The sequence below is a fragment of the Oryctolagus cuniculus genome, chromosome 17 (genome assembly GCF_964237555.1).
Source record: "Oryctolagus cuniculus chromosome 17, mOryCun1.1, whole genome shotgun sequence".
Lineage (NCBI taxonomy): Eukaryota > Metazoa > Chordata > Mammalia > Lagomorpha > Leporidae > Oryctolagus > Oryctolagus cuniculus.
Genome location: NC_091448.1, coordinates 3,658,246 through 3,675,795, shown reverse-complemented (window position 1 = coordinate 3,675,795; position 17,550 = coordinate 3,658,246). Strand labels below are relative to the sequence as shown.

Genomic DNA, 17,550 nt, shown 5'->3' with positions numbered 1-17,550 from the left:
AAGGGGCTTGGCCGCCTGCCACCCGCGCGGGACCCGGATGCAGCTCCGGGCTCCCGGCTCCGTCCTGGCCCAGCCCCAGCCTTCGTGGCCGTGTGGGGAGTGGAAGGTTCTCTCTGTCTCTGTCACTCTCAGTAAATAAATTCGTCTTTGAAAGTGGGAGCTGGCAGACGGTGCAGCAGTTGCACAGCGGAACACGGACGTGCGCGCGGCCCTGAGGCCCTGCGGGATTCTTCTGGGAGAATTCCTTCCCTGGCTCTGGGTGAGATGAGTTGTCGGGGAATCCGCAGCCGGTCTCAGCGCTCACCACCGAGGGGCCCTTCCCACGAGGGGCGCTTGATTGCCCACGAGTGGGGCGACGCCCGCCCAGCAGCCTGGCCGGGGAGAGGAATTCTGTGGGCCCGGTGGGCGCACCCCGGGGCGTTCTGCCAAGGGGCCGAGCTGGCACTCAGAGCCAGGTGCATCCATGGGTGGGTCCCGGTGCCCGGTGCCGAGCCAGGACGGGGCGGGGCTTGCTGGGGTGGGGGAGGGGCCCGGAGCTCAGCTGCCCTAGGGGTGGGTCGCTCCGAACCGGAGGCTCTAAAACGGCTTCATTGGTGAATTTTATTTCAAAAAAGAAGAAAAAATACAATAAAACCTAGAGCCGCGGTACGGGATCATGCAGGTGCAGGACGCGTTCTTAGTCTCAGAGGAGGCGGCGGATTCCTGCCGGGGTACGGGGGGATGGTCGGGGGACAGCCGTGCCCCCCCACCCCCGGGCTGTGGGGGTGGGGTGGGCAGCTGGGGGAGATTTTCTGTCACGCGGGGAGCCCGTCCCCGCCCCCCCCGCCTCCCACCATGCCGCAGGTTCCGTGGGTAGGGGCGCTGCGTTCCCTGCGGCTCTGTGGCTCAGCGGCAGGGCCCCAGGTCTGCCTGTCTGGTGCTGCCGCGTCCTCGTGTCCTCGTGTCCCTTCCTTACCGCTCGTACCGGTCAGAGGAAAGTGGGGAGAGAAACGCCTGCCCTGCGGGGCTGCTCCTCTCCCACAGCCCTGCCGCCTTGGCCACACGGGGCTGCTGGGGCTCCGGCCACCTGGGGCTCCAGGGACTTGACCTGGGGTTAAGCCCAGAGGTGGAGGAGCCACTCCAGGCCCCACCTCTGCTGCTCCAGGGGTCCGTGCAGGGAGGAGGTGTTGAGAGCATCATGGGGGGTCCCTGGAGTCTCAGCTCGGGCCAGGATGAAAGACCCTGGAGGCTGCATTCCCAGAGGCCCCCAGCAGGGGTGGGTGAGGCTTGGAGCAGAGGGGACCCCAGTGTCTGCCTCTGGGCTGGGGGTTGGCGCCTTGACCCCGTGACAGCCGTGTGTCTGGGCCACAGCCGGGCCCTGGCAGGAACCAGTGCTCCCCTGGGGTCCTGACACCCTGTGCCTGGAGTCCCAGTGGTCCCCCAGGCTCTAACGGCGGTGTGGGGACTTCCGGGGCAGCCAGCGCGGGGGGGCTGGGAGTAGAGGGGAAGACGCTTGCCCTGTGACCCGCAGGCGGAAGAGACTTCAGTTATTTTGGGAAGTTCCGCCCCGTCCACCCAGAGGCAGACCTGGGGCCTGCCTGTGGGTGAGAGCCACAGGGGCAGCGCCTGGTGGATGCCCGGGTCACAGGAACTCGGCTCGCCTCCCCTGGGACCCGTGGGCCGGCACAGGTGCTGGGCTCCCCGTGCTCTGTGCGGGAGGCAGAGGCTGTGCCCGCCCTGTGTCCTGGGCCGCGGAACCACGAGGGGCTCCTCTGAGCACAGACAGGCGTCCAGGTTCTGCCCCGCCGCCCCGGCCCAGGGAAGGGCCCAGGGCAGCCCCGGTGGTGGAGAGCTTGGGGGAGTGGCCTGTTAGCGGTCACCTGTCACCTTGGTCAGAGCTGCGTGGTCGTGGTCCTGCTCGGCAGACCTCGCCACCCCAACCTCCGCTCTCTCTCTCCCCCTCCAGCCACCGAGGCGGCTCCCGGCTGCACTGGCGACATGGCCGACACCCCCAGAGATGCCGGGTTCAAGCAGGCGCCCGCACCGCGGAGCGAGAAGGCCCCCGTGGACTTCGGCTACGTGGGCATCGACTCCATCCTGGAGCAGATGCGCAGAAAGGCCATGAGGCAGGGCTTCGAATTCAACATCATGGTTGTCGGTGAGTCCCGGGCCCAGCCCCGCCCCTGCCGTGGGGCTCAGTCTTCCCTTCTGTAAGATGGGGCAGCAGCCAGCAGGAGGGGGGGTCGCGGCGACGCTGTGCAGGGCCTTGTGGGGCCGGGCGTCACAGGGAAGCCGGGAGCGGTGGCCTTGGGGTGCGGTGCCGGCTCCACGCCTTCCTCCACCCACAGACTGTGCTGTGGGGGGAGGCACCCGTCTGGGGGGCTGCAGACCTGCGGGACCCCAGCTTTGTCCCAGTGCGGTGTGGCGTGCTTGCTTATTGGTTTCCTGACCCTGACCTCAGAGGGCGGGGCTGGGCCCGGCAGAGTCCCAGCAGCAGGGGCGGGACGATGATGTGACAGTGACAGTGATGACGATGACGGAATAGCAACGCGGGGTGAACTTCACAGTGACCCAGCTGGCACTGCCCATCCAGGGCGTCCCAGCCAGGACCCTGGACTCGGCCGCTGGCCTGAGCATGGCCAGGACACACACCAGGTGGGCGGGGGCGGGGCCGAGTGCCCGGTCCTCCGAGAGCCCACTCTGGCCTTGAGAGGGATTCGCAGAGTGGGGACCGTGGGGTTGTGTGTTGTATACGCACACATGTTATGCAGACACGCACTGCCCACACACATGTTATGGTGCACATGTGTGTGGACACGTATGTTATGCAGCCATGTGCGTTGTGTGTACACACGTGTGTTGTGTACTCACACATGCTATGTGGACATGCATGTGAGCACAGCCCGGGCAGCCCTGTGCAGGGGGAAACCTGGGGCTCCCGATCCAGGGTGTGCATGTGTGTGCGCGAGACGGAGTTGGGTGTGTGTGAGGTGGGAAACGTATGAGTTGTGAGATCTGTGCAGTGCATGTGTGAGGTGTGTGTGTGTTGTGTGTGTTGTGTGTGAGGCGTGTGTATGTGAGGCGTGTGCGGGTGGGTTGTGATATGGGAGGTGTGAGGCGTGTGAGGTGTGTGTTGCGTAGAAGGCATGTGTATGTGGGGCGTGTGCATATGGGAGTTGTGAGTTGTGTGTGTGAGTTGGTGTGTATGTGAGGTGTGTATATGAGGTGTGTGTGTGTGTATTGTGTGAGGAGTGGGCGGGTGGGGTGTGTGTGTGTGTGTGTGTGTGACCGCTGCCCCCCAGGGCGGCGGCGTGGCCCTGGCCCGGCACTGAGCACCGCGTGGGGCTGCAGAGTCTGTGCCTGAGCGGCCTGGTGCTCCACCCGCTGCCCGGCACAGACAGGGCGGGTCCCGCCTCGCCGGGGGAGACCGAGGCACGGGGAGGCTGGAGGACTCGCCCAGAGCCACAGCTGGGCCGTGAGGGGCCCAGCACCCAGTGTCCCACGTCAGGAGACCCCTTCCGGGACAGCACCCGGGGCGCAGGGCGCTCTGACTACCGCCTGGCCCGCAGTGCCCGGCAGTCACCCCTCAGGACAGGACCTGGCCGAGTCTGGCGGGGGCTGCAGTAGGCTGCTGTGGCCCAGGCCTGGCTGCGTGGTGCCCCCAGCCCAGAACCCACACCCCCCCACACACACCCATGCCCCCCACCTTGCGCCCATGCCCTCAACCCTGTACCCGTATACCCACCCACCACCCATGCACCCACCCAGCAACCCATGCCCCCCACCTGGCACCCACACCCCTGACCCCGCACCCAGGCACCCAACCCAATACCCAATACCCATCCAACACCCATGTCCCCGACCCCATACTCATGCCCACAGCCCAGCACCCACTCCCCTGACTGCGCTGACGCCCCTAAACTTGTACCCCGACCCCTCCAGGGCAGAGTGGCTTGGGCAAGTCCACCTTAATCAACACGCTCTTCAAGTCCAAGATCAGCCGGAAGTCGGTGCAGCCGGCCGTGGAGGAGCGCATCCCCAAGACGGTGGAGATCAAGTCCATCACTCACGGTCGGTGCCGCGGTGGCCGGGGGTGGGCCGGGGGCTTCCTGGAGTTTGTGTGGGCCGCCTCTGCTGGCTCAGTGGGCGGGCCTCGTCCTGGGCCAGGGGCGGGGGCTGCCGGGGGCGGGGCAGGGGTCTGCCCTTGAGCTGCCGCACCGCTCTGCTCAGATATCGAGGAGAAGGGCGTCCGGATGAAGCTGACGGTGATTGACACGCCGGGCTTTGGGGACCACATCAACAATGAGAACTGGTGAGGGGCCACCCCTGGGAATTCTGAGCCAGAGCAGGGTCACACGGGGGGTGTTGCCCTCCACGCTCCGGCCCCTGGGGCCAGGGGCTGCGGGTCTGGGGGCTCAGAGGTAGAACCACAGCCTCTCTGCTCGCGGGATGGGCCAGGGGTGGGAGCCGGGTGTCGGGAGGGCGCTCTGGGGGTGAGTGACGCTCGGCCCGTGTACAGGCTGTCTGTTCCCCACGCAGCTGGCAGCCCATCATGAAGTTCATTAACGACCAGTACGAGAAGTACCTGCAGGAGGAGGTGAACATCAACCGGAAGAAGCGCATCCCGGACACGCGTGTGCACTGCTGCCTCTACTTCATCCCCGCCACCGGCCACTCGTACGTCCCGGTGGGCCGTGGCCAGCGCGGGCACGTGTGTCTGTTGGCCCTGTGACTTCTGCAGCTGGCAGTTCCTGTCCTCTCGGTTTTGAGCCGAGGCCCGGGCACCCCGTGCACCCCACGCACCCGGCTGGGCGGAGATGGCCCAGTTCTGCTCCTTAGGGGTCCCAGCCTCCCGCGTCCCTGGGAGGGTTTGCTGCCGTCTCAGATGGGAAGCGGCCGGACAGGGCTGCTGCCGCCCAAGGCTGCCTCGCCAGGGCCCTTTCTGGCCAGTCTTAGGCACCCCACGGTTACACCCGGAGGCCGGTGAGGAGTCTCTGGCTATCCCCAGTGTAGGAAGCCGGAGGGCAGCAGGTTCGCTCTGCTCGGGTCCTGGTGGACAGCTCTGGCCCCAGCCCTGAGCCACCTCTCCAGTTGCCCCCTGTGGGCCGACAAGAGTCCGTTCCCAGCAGAGGCTCGGTGAGGCCAAGTGCGACCCGATGCCTGCCCCCCTGGGCTAGCGCGGCCTATCTGGGGTCCTGCAGCTTCTGGTCCGGCTGTGCCAAGCTTCGTCTGGGCTGAGAGCAATGGCGGGAGACCCAGGTCCATATGTGACACCGCCAGGGCGAGCCCAGGTCCCGCCCCCGCCCCCGCCCCCTGAGCAGTGACCCTCTGGGCGGGTCCCTCACCGATGCCCAGCCCCCGGGATGGGACTCGGCCGTGTCTGCTGACACCTCTGCCTGCAGCCCGGCTGTCCCCGGGCGGCGTCCAGGGCCGTGCGCCCCCACCCGCTGGGAGCAGGTGTCCCCTGGGGGACGGGCAAGGGGCCAGGCTTTCCCTGGGGGCGGCCAGCATGGACAGGAGCCCCACACGATGGCTCCGACTCAGCCCCTGTCTGCATGGACGCGTCTGGGACGGTTGGGACCAGGAAGTGCGTGGACGCGGGGGAGCTGGCTCGGCCCCTCCTCCTGCTCCTGCCACGGTGCCCTCGCGCCTGGGTCAGGCCCTGTCCCTTGTCCCTGTGCTGCCCTCACTGCCTGGCTGGCGTCCCGCTCGGGGCCTTGTCCTCGTCAGCACCCCGGGATCCGTGTCCCAGCTCCCGGCGGGGCCCCCACCCCCGCCCCTCCGTGCTCCCAGCCGGGTCTCGTGAACGCGGCTTTGCTTCAGTCTCAGGCCGCTGGACATCGAGTTCATGAAGCGCCTGAGCAAGGTGGTCAACATCGTCCCCGTCATCGCCAAGGCCGACACGCTGACCCTGGAGGAGAGGGTCTACTTCAAGCAGCGGGTAGGGCCACTGCCCCCGCCTGGCCCCTGGCCCCCGGCCCCCTGGCCCCGCCCAGCCCACCGTCCTTGGGAGTTGGCCTGGATAAGCACAGGGCTCTGTGTCCAGGAGGACCGTGGTCACCATTCACAGCCAGGGGCTGGCCTTGGGGGGCGGTCCCTCCCTGGGACCGCCCTCCCTCTCCCCTCCCCCATCTCCCAGAAGCAGCTCCTCCTTGGGGGCGTGTTCTTGAGCAAAGTCCCCAAGTAGGGCTCAAGCAGGTCGCACGGGCGGCCGTGAGCAGGGGCCCCAAATCCAGTTCCGCAAGCTCCACGTGTCCCCCTTGGCCTGCATCGCGGGGCCGGGTGTGAAGGATTTTCCCAGCATGCTTAGGGAAGGATGGGTCTCTGGGGGGCGAGGAGCACCCCCAGGGCAGGCTGTCGTGCACCTGCCCCCGCCCCGCGCCTGGGCAGCTCACAGCCTGGGGGCCCCGCGTCGGGCAGATCCCAGGTGGCGCCCACACCTCTGTCCCGCACCCCCAGATCACCGCGGACCTGCTGTCCAACGGCATTGACGTGTACCCCCAAAAGGAGTTCGATGAGGACGCGGAGGACCGGCTGGTGAACGAGAAGTTCCGGGTGAGAGGGTCGGCCCTGGCGCCCTCCCCGGGGACCCGGCTTCCTGCCCCCTGGAGGGGGTGCTGGGGCAGTGGTGTGACCAGCGCTGCCTCCCCCCGCCCCCCCAGGAGATGATCCCGTTTGCCGTGGTGGGCAGTGACCACGAGTACCAGGTCAACGGCAAGAGGATCCTCGGGAGGAAGACCAAGTGGGGCACCATCGAAGGTACGCGCGGGTGCTGCCAGGCAGGCCCGCCGGCCGGGGGCGGGGCGCTCAGTCCCTGCTGTGGGCCCAGCGGGGGCCTGGCCCGAGTGGACCTCCGGGACCATGGTCTTCCACGGCTCCGTCTCCTGGTTCCCACTGGCCCGTGGCCAGCAGCTGATGTGCATCAGGCCAGGGAAGTACCCGGGGAGGCAGGAGCCGGGGGGAGGGGGGGACCGCCGGTGCTCACCCCCGTGTGCCCCTGGCCGTGTCACCCTCAGTGTCCTGTGGCTGCAGCCAGTCAGCACGGCCTGGGACACAGGGACCCGCTCGCCCAGCTGGCGGTCAGAGGCCCAGAGCCAGGCTGGGCCTCCTGGTGGCTCCCCGCAATCCTTGGCCTGTGGACACACCCCCCGACGGCTGCTCTGCTGTCACGTGGCTGCTTTCCCTGGGTGGGTGTCATGGCTGCCTCAGAACACTGTCCTGTGTCCCGGGCCGTTGTGAGAGCCGGGGCTGAATTCCACTGAAGACGTCCTGTGACCAGGACGGAGAGCTGCGGCTGGGCCCACCTACTTGGGGTCGGGGGTCGGGGGTCAGGCTGAGTTTGGACGAGGCCTCGGCCCACTGTCTGTGAAATGGGCACGGTGTTAGGAGTTGGAGCTGCCTCAAGCAAGCATCCCAGACCCCACCCTGTGAGTCCGGGGGGCGGGGGGGCCCTGGTGCTGTCCCCTCCTATGCTGGAAGAGATGCGGGGGCTGAGAGCCAACGGGGGAGGGGTCCCGAAATGGGAGGAGGAGGCTCCATCTCCCCCCCACCCCGCTGGGCTGCCTGCAGCTGGGGGCACAGCCTTGGGGGGGACGTGGGCGGGCGTGGGCCCTTCCCTGGTCTGTCACCCTTCAAACCCCCCTCCCCCCATGCTGGGTTTTCCAGTGTCTTCCCCTCTCTCCTGGCCAGGAGCTGGCGGACGCCTCCTCTTCCATGTTCTCTCTGTGAGACGCTTGTTGGGGAGGGTCCCTGGGGGAGTGGGGCCGACCTGTGCATGGCTCGCCGCTGCTGCCCCCTGGTGGCCGGCTGTGGGCACTGCAGATGGCCGGGAAAGGGGAAAGAGAGGAGGCCATTGGGCGCCCTGCAGAGAAACCCTGTGGTGGCTGCCAGGGGAGCCGAGGCTGGCCCAGGACACGGGCAGGTTTTTACATCAGGCCAGAGGCCTGGCTAGCAGGAAGCGAAGTGAGTTGGCCTTACGCACGCTGGTCGTATCTGCTGTGCACCCTCAGGAGGCGTCTCCCCGGGCACTGCTGGGGGCACGGTGGGCCAGCGGCCAGGGTGTGACACCCCTCACGCCGTGTCCAAGGAGGGCAGGTGGGCCCTGCTGTGCCCATTTTACAGACGAGGACACGGAGGTCCAGAGTGGCCTGCCAGGCCGGCCCTAGGAGCCTGGCTGGGAGTGACGGGGTGGCCTGGGCGGCGTGGCCGGGTCCCAAACCTGCTGCAGCCCGGGGGACACTTCTCCTGCCTCCTAACGCCCTGCTTTGCTGAGACTGCAAGAGCGCGGCCTGCAGGACCCTGGCCAGGGCAGGTGGTACCCTGGCGCTGCTTCGCAGGGACCCCCCCCAGCCCTCTCACGTGGAGGTCGGACGCCCCGGCAGTGTGTAAGCCGAGCGTGCTGTGACTGTGGCCCCTGGGGTGCCCGTGGCCTGCCCTTGGGCTCCTGTGCACCGTGGAGGGCGGTGTGTCATCTCGCCGGCTCCTGAGTTAGGTGTCAGTGGTGGCCCGTGGGGCGCGATCACGTGTGTGTGCGTGTGTCCCTGTGTGCGTGCCCCAAGCACGCACGTGTGGGGAGGCTCCCAGTGGGCCCCAGGTTTGCTGTGGGATCCCCCTCGGACGCCCCCAGGTCCTGTTCCCAGCACCGCAGCCCCCGCTCCTCCTCAGCCGCCCACGAGGCTGGTCACGCGGCGGGGCAGGGTCCCGTCTTCCCGCTGGACCGGAAGCTAACGGGGCAGGAGCCGAGTCTCCTGTCACTCCGCCTGAGCAGTGCCAGGCGCCTTCCCGGTGTCGGGTGCACCTGTCGGGCAGGCGACTCACCCGCACATCAGCCCCTGGGGCCGGGGGAGGCGTGCAGGGTGGGGGGCTCCCTCCCTGACGTTAAAGCCCTTCTGTCTCCCGCAGTGGAAAACACCACACACTGCGAGTTTGCCTACCTGCGGGACCTCCTCATCAGGTGAGAGGCGGTGGCACCGCCGTGGGCGGGGGTGGGCGCCGGGCCCTGGTGGCTGCCGCACATCCTGGCCCGTCCCTCCTCTGGGGAATGGGAGCTGCCAGGTGTGAACTTGCGGATGGGTGTGGGGCCCCTGGGTGGGGTGGGCTGAGTTCTGACCCCAGCCCCTGGGACCTGGCTGAGGCTTCCCCAGCCACGGAACGGCACAAGCAGGTGAAGCTGGGAGCGGGGCCAGGTGAGTGGGGGGTGGGCCCTGAGAGTGGTGTCAGAAGGGGGCAGGGCATCCAGGTTGGGGTGACCCCCCCACCTCCAGATTCCCCCTCCTGAGCCTGGTTTGAGCAGTGTGGGCTCAGTCTCCACGCCTGTCCATCATCTGTCTCTGGCCACAGCCCCTGAGCCAGGGGTCGGTCACCTGCTGCCTCCGCCCTGCCCCCACCCAGCTCCTTCTGGGACGCGGGACACCGCAGCCCTGCCTGACCCTGGCTGGCCCCGATGGCCACAAGGGGAGAGGTGTGCGTTGGAGCAGTGTGTCCGCTAGCCGGGGTTCCCGGGGGTGGACCCCAGGCAGGCAGGGTGGGGGCGGGGAGGGCCCGGCTGACCGCTGCCCCCACCCCCAGGACACACATGCAGAACATCAAAGACATCACAAGCAGCATCCACTTCGAGGCCTACCGCGTGAGGCGGCTCAGCGAAAGCCATGGCGCCGTGGCCAACGGCGTGGAGGAGAAGGAGCCGGAAGCCCAGGAGATGTAGACGCCTGCCCCGCCCCGGACCCTCGCCCCGCGTCGCCCCCCACCCGGCCCACTTTATTTTATATCATTTTCTCCACTCTTCCCTATGTGCTGCCCGCCCGCGCCACAAGAGGGCGCCCTCCTGTGTGTGCTCGCAGACTTCGGGTGTGGGCGGGCCCAGATCCCCCCAGGCCCAGCCCCCGGGGGGCAGCACCTGCCCTCGCCGAGCCTACCCGTCCAGGGGCAGCCTCCGGGTGTGGGCTTCGGGCCCTTTCCTGCACAGGTGCCCGCGGGGCCTTGTGCCCCAGCCTCAGGGGCAGGTCGGGGCTGTGCCCAGGGGAGGATGGAGCCCCTCCCGCCCCTCCCTGCCCGCACAGCGTAGCTGCCGGCGGCGCAGACACGCGAGTCTGTCCTGAAGCAGAAAGTGCCTTGACCACAGCCGTCCCCACCTCCCAGGAACCCCAGCAGCCGGCGAGAGGGAGGTGGCGGCTTCCTCTCCCCGCTCCCCACCCTGTGTCCTGCCTCCCATGGGCTGCGGGGGTAGCGGGTGCACCTGGACCTAATTGAGGACAAAAGAGAGGGGGAGATGCTGCCCATGCCTGATTTTTAGCAAGTGAATATGGTGGGGTAGCAGAGGGGCGGAGCCCAGCAGGTGCCTGGGGAAAGGGGGGGCAGGGCGTGGCTCGGGGTGGTTGGAGGGGCCCCGGGCACCCGGGGACCTGCCTGTGTCCATCTTGTCTGTTCTTGGTTTGGCCCAAGGTGTTCGGGTTGCATTAATGCCCGGTTGGCCACCCCACTTCTCATCCCCCACGGCCCTGTTTGTTCTCCTGCCTGGGCCCCTGCACCCCAGAGCCCATCAGAGACCCCCCACACCCCAGAGAGAGGCAGGAGGGCCCGGGTGCAGACCTGGGCTGGGGGCAAGGGCCCCCTCCACCTCTGTCCCTGCCAGGAGGCCAGCAGGGCCCATCCTTCCCTTGCACAGCCGACCAAAGCTGCCCCGTCCCCGCCACCTGTTCCTGTCTCGCGCCTGGCATGGAGGGAGGGTCCGATGGGGTCTGACCCAGGTGCATCTGTCCCCGGCCGCCGCACCGGCATCTTAGCGCCGGCGAGAGGGCCGGGCGGCGGCCAGACGCGGCAGGGGCAGGTGCGCCTGTGTGGGGAGCTCATTGCCCTGAGCAGCTTGGGGAAGGACCCCCTCGCCAAGCCCCCCAGCGGAGCAGTTTACTTGCCGACTTGCCAAGACTTTGCCAAAACCAAGATCCTGCAGGCCACGTGCAGCCCCGGCGTCGGTGTGGCCCCGGGGTCCGCGGCACCCGGGGCCCGGGATGGCTTCGCTTTCCTGCCCTGTAACCAGATTTTGAGAAATTGCGTCCGTCAGGCTCTGTCCCACGGTGGCCTTCCGCTCTGTGCCTCCTGAGAAATCCGTCTCTTTTTGTATAAATAACAAAGTGTTGAAATTGTATTTCCTGAAATAAATGTTTCAAATGCAAAGGCTCCAAGGGGGAGTCTCTCTCCTGCCTGCCTCCAGGGGCACAGCCCGGCAGCTGCTGGGATCTTGGACTCAAAGGCCAGTTAATGCAGAAGCAGCAGCTGCAAGCCTGGTGACGCGAGATGGCTGCTGGGCGCCACAGGAGGGCGCTGTGAGCTCCTGGTCACTGGGTGCTCAGACTTCGCTCTCTGCCTCTTGGGACTCGAATCTGCCAGGATGCCCGGCACTTGTCGGTAATTTAGCGGCTGTTGAGCTGGTTCTGGGAGGCGCGGCTGAGCGAGTTCTCTGCAGAGCCACTGGGGGACCGGCCTGTGTGACCACAGCATAGGGCCTTAAAGTGACCAACACCTGCTGGAGGTGCGGTCGGGGCCACACCCCCTGCAGAGGAAGCTGGCTCTGATGGCCGGCCCCCATCTCCCTGTCTCCTGGATTTGGTGCCTGCCTTGAGGGGTCCTACTGAGATCCCTGCTTCCACAGGTCACCCGCGAAGACCCCCTTTCCCCACCCGACTTCCCCTGGAGGTTCTGAGTGGACATGAACCTGGGCAGGGGCTGCCATCGTTCAGGCCGCCACACCCCCTCCCGGCCGTCTCGGGGTCTCCGGCACAGCAGCAGGGGGTGCAGGAAAGCCTTGGCGTGGGCTGGGCGCTCCCATGTCCAGCTGCACTCTGTCCCCGACGGGCCCGGTGACCTCTGCGTCGTCCCAACCTCTCTGGGCCACCCGGCTGCTCCAAGTTCTGAAAGAGGAAAAGTGATTTCCTCCCCAAACGAATCGATGGGGACCCGTGTGTCCCCGCTGTGAGGGGCCTGGGGCCTGCCCACCGCGGCCCTTCTGGCCTCGTGGCTGTGCAGCGTCCCCGTCTGCATCTCTAGTTCCTCCCGCGGGCTGAAGCCTGTTCTTGCCCCACCACGTGCACAGGCAGCCCTGGCCTCTGTCTAGCTCCTCCGTGTGTGGATCCACGTGGCTCCCCCAGGGTCCTGCTGCCCCCAGCCATGTCCGCCAGCTCCCGGATGGCCCACCTGCCCCTCCTCCCAACCTTGTCACAGGGGCCACGGCCTCCCCTGTGCCGCAGGATCAGGGCCACCCTCAGTTCAGTTTGCCCCTGGGTGAGGGGTTCCAAGGACGTGGGACTTTCAGAGGGCCCTGGGTGGGGTGAGCGAGGTGGCCACCCCAGGTAGGGCCCCACAGCTGCCTCCAGGGGCTGCCTCGCCCACCCGAGTTTCTGCAGGGGCCACGTGGTCCAGGCGGGCTGTTCCCCGGGCTGGGGCTGGCTCTGGGCTCTGGTGGGAAATGTGGGGTCCTGGGGTGGGGGGCTGTGCACAGCAGGCATCTTCCTGCCTCCTTCCCCTGTTCAAGCTGCAGGAGGCAAAGCCAGAAACAAAACCAACAGGCGCCGAGGGCTTCTCCAGACCCGGCGGTGGGGCCCAGGGTGGACTCGGCAGGTGTCTGCATGGGATGCAGCCGGGACGAGGTGGGCTCGGGCTCCTGCTGGTCCTTACTGAGACCCTTTCCTTTTGGGCATTTGTTTTAGAAATTTTTTTAATGTATTTATTTGAAAGAGTTAGAGGTAGAGACACACACAAAGAGAAAGGCCTTCCCGCCACTCATTCAGTCCCCAAATGGCCACAACAGCCGGAGCTGCGCTGATCTGAAGCCAGGAGCTTCTTCTGGGTCTCCCACATGGGTGCAGGGGCCCAAGCACTTGGGCCATCTTCCACTGCTTTCCCAGGCGCATTAGCAGGGAGCTGGATGGGAAATGGAGCAGCGAGGACATGAACCGGCGCCTATATGGGAAGCCGGCACTGCAGGCGGCGGCTTTAACCTGCTGTGCCACAGTACCACTCCCCACCCCCCCCTTTTTTTAATATTTATTATTATTTTTTGTTTGAAAGGCAGAGTGACAGAAAGTCAGAGACACAGAGATTTTTCATCTGCTGTTTCTCTCCCCAAATAGCTGCAAGGGCTGGGGCTGGGCCAGGCCGCAGCCAGGAGCCCTGAACTCCAGGTCTCGCACGCAGGTGCAGGGGCCCGAGCACCTGGACCATCTTCTGCTGCCTTCCCAGGTGCACTGCCAGGGAGCCGGATCACAGATGGAGCAGCTGGGACGCGAACTTGTGCCCTCGTTTGGGGCGAGGCGCTGGCCGCTCCGCCCACTGTCTCAGAAGGCGGGGTTGGCCGAGGCTCACAGAGAGGGACTCCGCTAGGCTGGTTGGGAAGGGGAGGCCCAAGAGCTGCTGCCCCCGCCTCCTCGCCCACAAGGCCCTCGTCGCGGCTTCCTGGCTGGGCGTGGGGCCCTTGCACACGCCCCCCCCCCCCAGTCTTCCACGCCAGGGTAGGGCCCCAGGAGTCCTCCCCATTCCAGAAATGCTCCTCTCTGAGCGTTTTCCCGAGGGGTCGGCGCTGCAGCTCCGGGTGGGTCCACGAGGAAGGCCCCGGAGTCATCCTCACAGGCCGTGGGTCAGGGCACCAGCTGGGCCCGGCCGGGGGCCACTGCTGGGTGGGGCAGGAGGAGCGGTCCGGAGCCGAGGGCCCGGCTGGAGGCCTGACTGCCCTGTGGCCCTGGACCTGGCTGAGCTCATCTGACCAGTGGGGCTCGGACCACCGTTCAGTCATTCAACAGCGCAGGGACGCGAGGTTCCGGATGGAGCAGGTGCCCGCCTGCACCGGCTCACACCGCCCGCTCCCTGTGGCCCCCCACAGGCGGCTCTGCCTTCTCCCCACCCCCACCCCCCATGGTGAGCCCAGGCTCACACCCCGCCCCTCTCCCTCATGCTCCCAGGGGGGCCCCGGGGCAGCACGGTGCGGTGTGGCTCAGCTGGTGGGTGACGCCGAGGCAGGGTTCCCCACATGGTGGGCGCTGAGGGTCCTGACGAGAGCCCCCACCCTGCTCCGGCTGCTCCGGCCACTGAGCCGCTGCTGTGTGGACACAGAGACACCATCCTCCCCCCGACAGCGCTCAGCTGTAAATCATTGAACAAAATCGGCATCAGTCATTAGAGCTGCCTGGACCAGCGGCCCTTGAACCAGCTGCCTGATATAAAAACTAATTACTTGGAAAGTTGACATGGCCGGCCGGGGAGCTGCTGCCGTGACCCGCCACGCCCACTGCTGCCACGGTCTGCCAGGTGCCAGGCTCATCGGCCAGTCCCTGCACGGCCCCTCCCGTCCCCCTGATTGCCACTGCATCCATGCCCATCCTGGGACACCATATGTGGCCCTCACAGGAAACGGCTGTGTGGGGAGATGCTGGGGGTCCTTCCGGGAGCCTGGGCCTGGGGCCCCCGCAGCAGGGTTGCCAGCCTGGCTGGGGGTACCACTCAGGCCTGGACCCCATGAGAGATTGAGATTGAGAGAGAGAGAGAGAGAGAGAGCGCGCCTACATCCTCTGGTTCACTCCCCAGATGGCCCGAACAGCTGGGCCAGGCCAAAGCCAGGAGCCTGCAACTCCATCCAGGTCTCCCACGTGGGTGCAGGGGCCCGAGCTCCTGGGCCATCTTCCACTGCTTTCCCAGGCGCATTAGCAGGGAGCTGGATGGGAAGTGGAGCAGCCGGGACTCAAACCGCTGCCCACATGGGATGCTGGGGTCACAGGCAGCAGCTTTACCTGCTACCCCACAGTGCCGGGCCCCTCCCCGTACTTTTTTGAGGCGCCCACGGTTTCGCACATCAGCCTGTGAGGAGACGTGTGAATGCCTGGCTGTGGGCTGGAAACAGCTGCCGCGGACTGAGGGCTTGGGGCTCTCGGGGGGACCCTGAGTGAGAGTTGAAAAGTCGTGCCCTGAAGAATCTAGGGATCCGTGTTCTCAGCCCTGAGGGGTACAGGGAGGAGCTGGGGCGGCGTATGTACGTGCGTGTGTGGGGTGTGGGCGCGTGCACACACCTGACCCCAGCTGGAGGAGGCCCCGGGACTGATTGTGACCGCGCACGTGGGGCAGGGACCTCGGGGCTCCCGGAGCCAGCTGCGTGGCCGAGCCCCAGGAGCGGTGCGGGACATATCCTCGCCTGTCCACTCAGGGTGCATCAGGCTCGGGAAGTGCGGGGAAAGCGAGACTTTATTATCCGCCTTTCACCATCAGGTGGCTGATGAGCGGCACCAGGCCTCTCCCCCGGCTCCTCATTGGCTGAGTGCTGCCAGCCCCGCCCCCGGCTTCCCTCCTCTGCTCTGTGCATCCTGTTTGCCAGGGGAGCTTTGCTACACCTCCTGTCGGATCTCAGTCGTTTCTGTTCTGCGTTGAGAGTGGACCCCCCCGCCACCCAGGGGCGGACGCTGTGGTACAGCAGGTTAAGCTGCTGTCTGCCGCGCCAGCATCCCACATGAGCGCCGGTTCGGGCCCCGGCTGCTCCTCTTCCGATCCAGCTCCCTGCTGATGCGCCTGGGAAGCAGCAGAGGATGGCCCAGGCCCCTGCACCCACCCATGTGGGAGACCCAGAGGGAGCTCCGTGTGGTCCCAGCCCCGGCTGTTGTAGTCAGTTGGGGAGTGAACCAGCAGATGGAAGACCTCCTTCTCTCTCTCTGCCTCTCTCTCTGTAATTCTGATTTTCAAGTAAGTAAAATAAATCTTAAAAAAAAAAAAAAAAAGGAAAATGGATCCCCAGACATGTTCTTACAAGCAGGAATCAGGATGGCCCCTGAGGGGCTGGCGCTGTGGCGTAATAGGTAAAGGCACCGTTTGCAGGTCCGGCATCCTGTGTAGACGCTGGTTCGAGTCCCAGCTCCTCCACTTCCCATCCAGCTCTCTGCTGAGGCCTGGGAAAGCAGTAGAAGATGGCCAAGTGCTTGGGCCCCTGCACCCACGTGGGAGACCCTGAAGGAGCTTCTGGCTTTGGACTGGCCCAGCCCTGGCCATTGCGGCCATCTGGGGAGTGAACCAGGGCATGCAAAACCTTTCTCTCTGTCTCTCTCCCTCTCTCTGGAGCTCTACCTTTCAAATAAATAAACCAAATCTTAAAAAAAGAAAAGAAAGATGGCCCTGGAGCTTGGCTTTCCTGCTGCTGCCCCTGGGCTGAGTCCACCTCTGTGGCTCAGGCAGAGACACCTGCCCGCCGCCAGCCGGGTGCTGCCCTCCTAGGCCGGGTGTGGTCTGTGTGCCAGCAGCTGAGCCGAGCTTCAGCCAGGATGAACATGCGTTCCCGCGCATGCGTTGCGTGTGTGTGCGTGTGCCGTGTGAGTTCAGCTCCTGCCCCCACTCGTGACGGTCCTTGCCCGGCCTGCTAGGACCTCAGGGAGCAGGTGCTGGGGCCTGAGTGTGCGCCGTGATCGACGGCCAGAGCGACGGCTGGGCCCGGCCGAGCTTCCTGACGAGCCGGATCCACCCCCCTTCCCTTTTGCCTTTCCACCTTCTGCGGGCGGGGGTGCAGCCACGGAGGGCCGTCTTGGGCAGGGCCAAGTCCTCACCGACACCGGTCTGTGGCAGCACGGCCCTTTCTCAGCCTCACTGAGAAGCAAGCTCGTTCGATTTACCAGTGGCCCGGTCTGCGGGGTTTGCTGCAGCAGAAGGAGCCGACCAAGACTCCAGGGCGTCCTCTGCGTACGGCCAGCTTCCCGGGCCAGAGGGTGCCCCCCGGGGCTGACCCGTGCGGAGCAGGCGGCTCTCGCAGAGGCCTTGAAGCCAACCTTGTGTCTGCCACTCCAGCGTCCGTCTCCGGAGCGCCCACGTGGGTGGCGAGGGCGCCCACTCTCTGCTGGAGCTCCCTGCCTGCCTTCCCCTCCGCCTTTGCTGCCTCCCTCCTCGTCTGTATTGAAGTCAAATTCCAGGGTCTCGGCCACCTGTGGGGGCCATGGTCGTAGCACAGAGAGCTAAGCTGCCGTCTGCAGTGCCGGTTCGAGTCCCGGCTGCTCCACTTCTGATCCAGCTCCCTGCTAATGCGCCTGGGAAAGCAGCGGAAGACAGCCTGAGTGCTTGGGCCCTGCACCCACACGGGAGACCTGGGTGTATTTCCTGGCTTCTGCCTGGCCCCACCCTGGCTGCTGCTGCCATTTGGGGAGTGAACCAGCTGATTGAAGATATCTCTCACTCTCTCTCTCCCCCTTTCAAATAAATAAATAAACACATTTTAATAAAACGGCACAGTAACAGAAAGAAAGAGAGAGTCCATCTACTGTTTCACTCGCCCACACCCACAACAGCCAGGCTGGGCTGGGACAGGCCAAAGCCAGGAGTCAGGAGCGCCATCTGGCCTCCCATCATCCGCCGTCCCCCGGGCACGTTAACCGGAAGCTGGACTGGGAGCGCGGTGTGGCTGCGACCTGACAGGCGCTCTCCCGAGCAGTGCTACACCGGCGGTACCACAGCAGCCGCTCCAGGGACTTCTAATCTCGTGCTTGCCCACACGTCACGTGCAAACCACAAGCAGTGCGGAAAATAAACACATTCCTCCCCTGCCAGGGTTCTGTGCCCGTG

At 66.1% G+C, this 17,550-nt stretch overlaps 1 protein-coding gene across 8 annotated transcripts in view; it reads left to right on the top strand.

Moving 5' to 3' along the window:
* SEPTIN9 (septin 9) overlaps positions 1-11,151 on the top strand; it is a 131,368-nt gene extending 120,217 nt beyond the window's left edge. For all 8 annotated transcript variants that reach the window (XM_070059972.1, XM_070059970.1, XM_070059973.1 and 5 more), the window contains 9 exons: positions 1,946-2,137; positions 3,922-4,050; positions 4,210-4,291; positions 4,519-4,656; positions 5,803-5,920; positions 6,439-6,534; positions 6,642-6,738; positions 8,881-8,932; positions 9,547-11,151. In XM_070059972.1, coding sequence (XP_069916073.1) covers positions 1,946-2,137; positions 3,922-4,050; positions 4,210-4,291; positions 4,519-4,656; positions 5,803-5,920; positions 6,439-6,534; positions 6,642-6,738; positions 8,881-8,932; positions 9,547-9,682 — 1,040 coding nt within the window. In that variant the 3' untranslated portion in view covers positions 9,683-11,151. The remainder of the gene's footprint in view (positions 1-1,945; positions 2,138-3,921; positions 4,051-4,209; positions 4,292-4,518; positions 4,657-5,802; positions 5,921-6,438; positions 6,535-6,641; positions 6,739-8,880; positions 8,933-9,546) is intronic.
* The last annotated feature ends 6,399 nt before the right edge of the window (positions 11,152-17,550 follow it).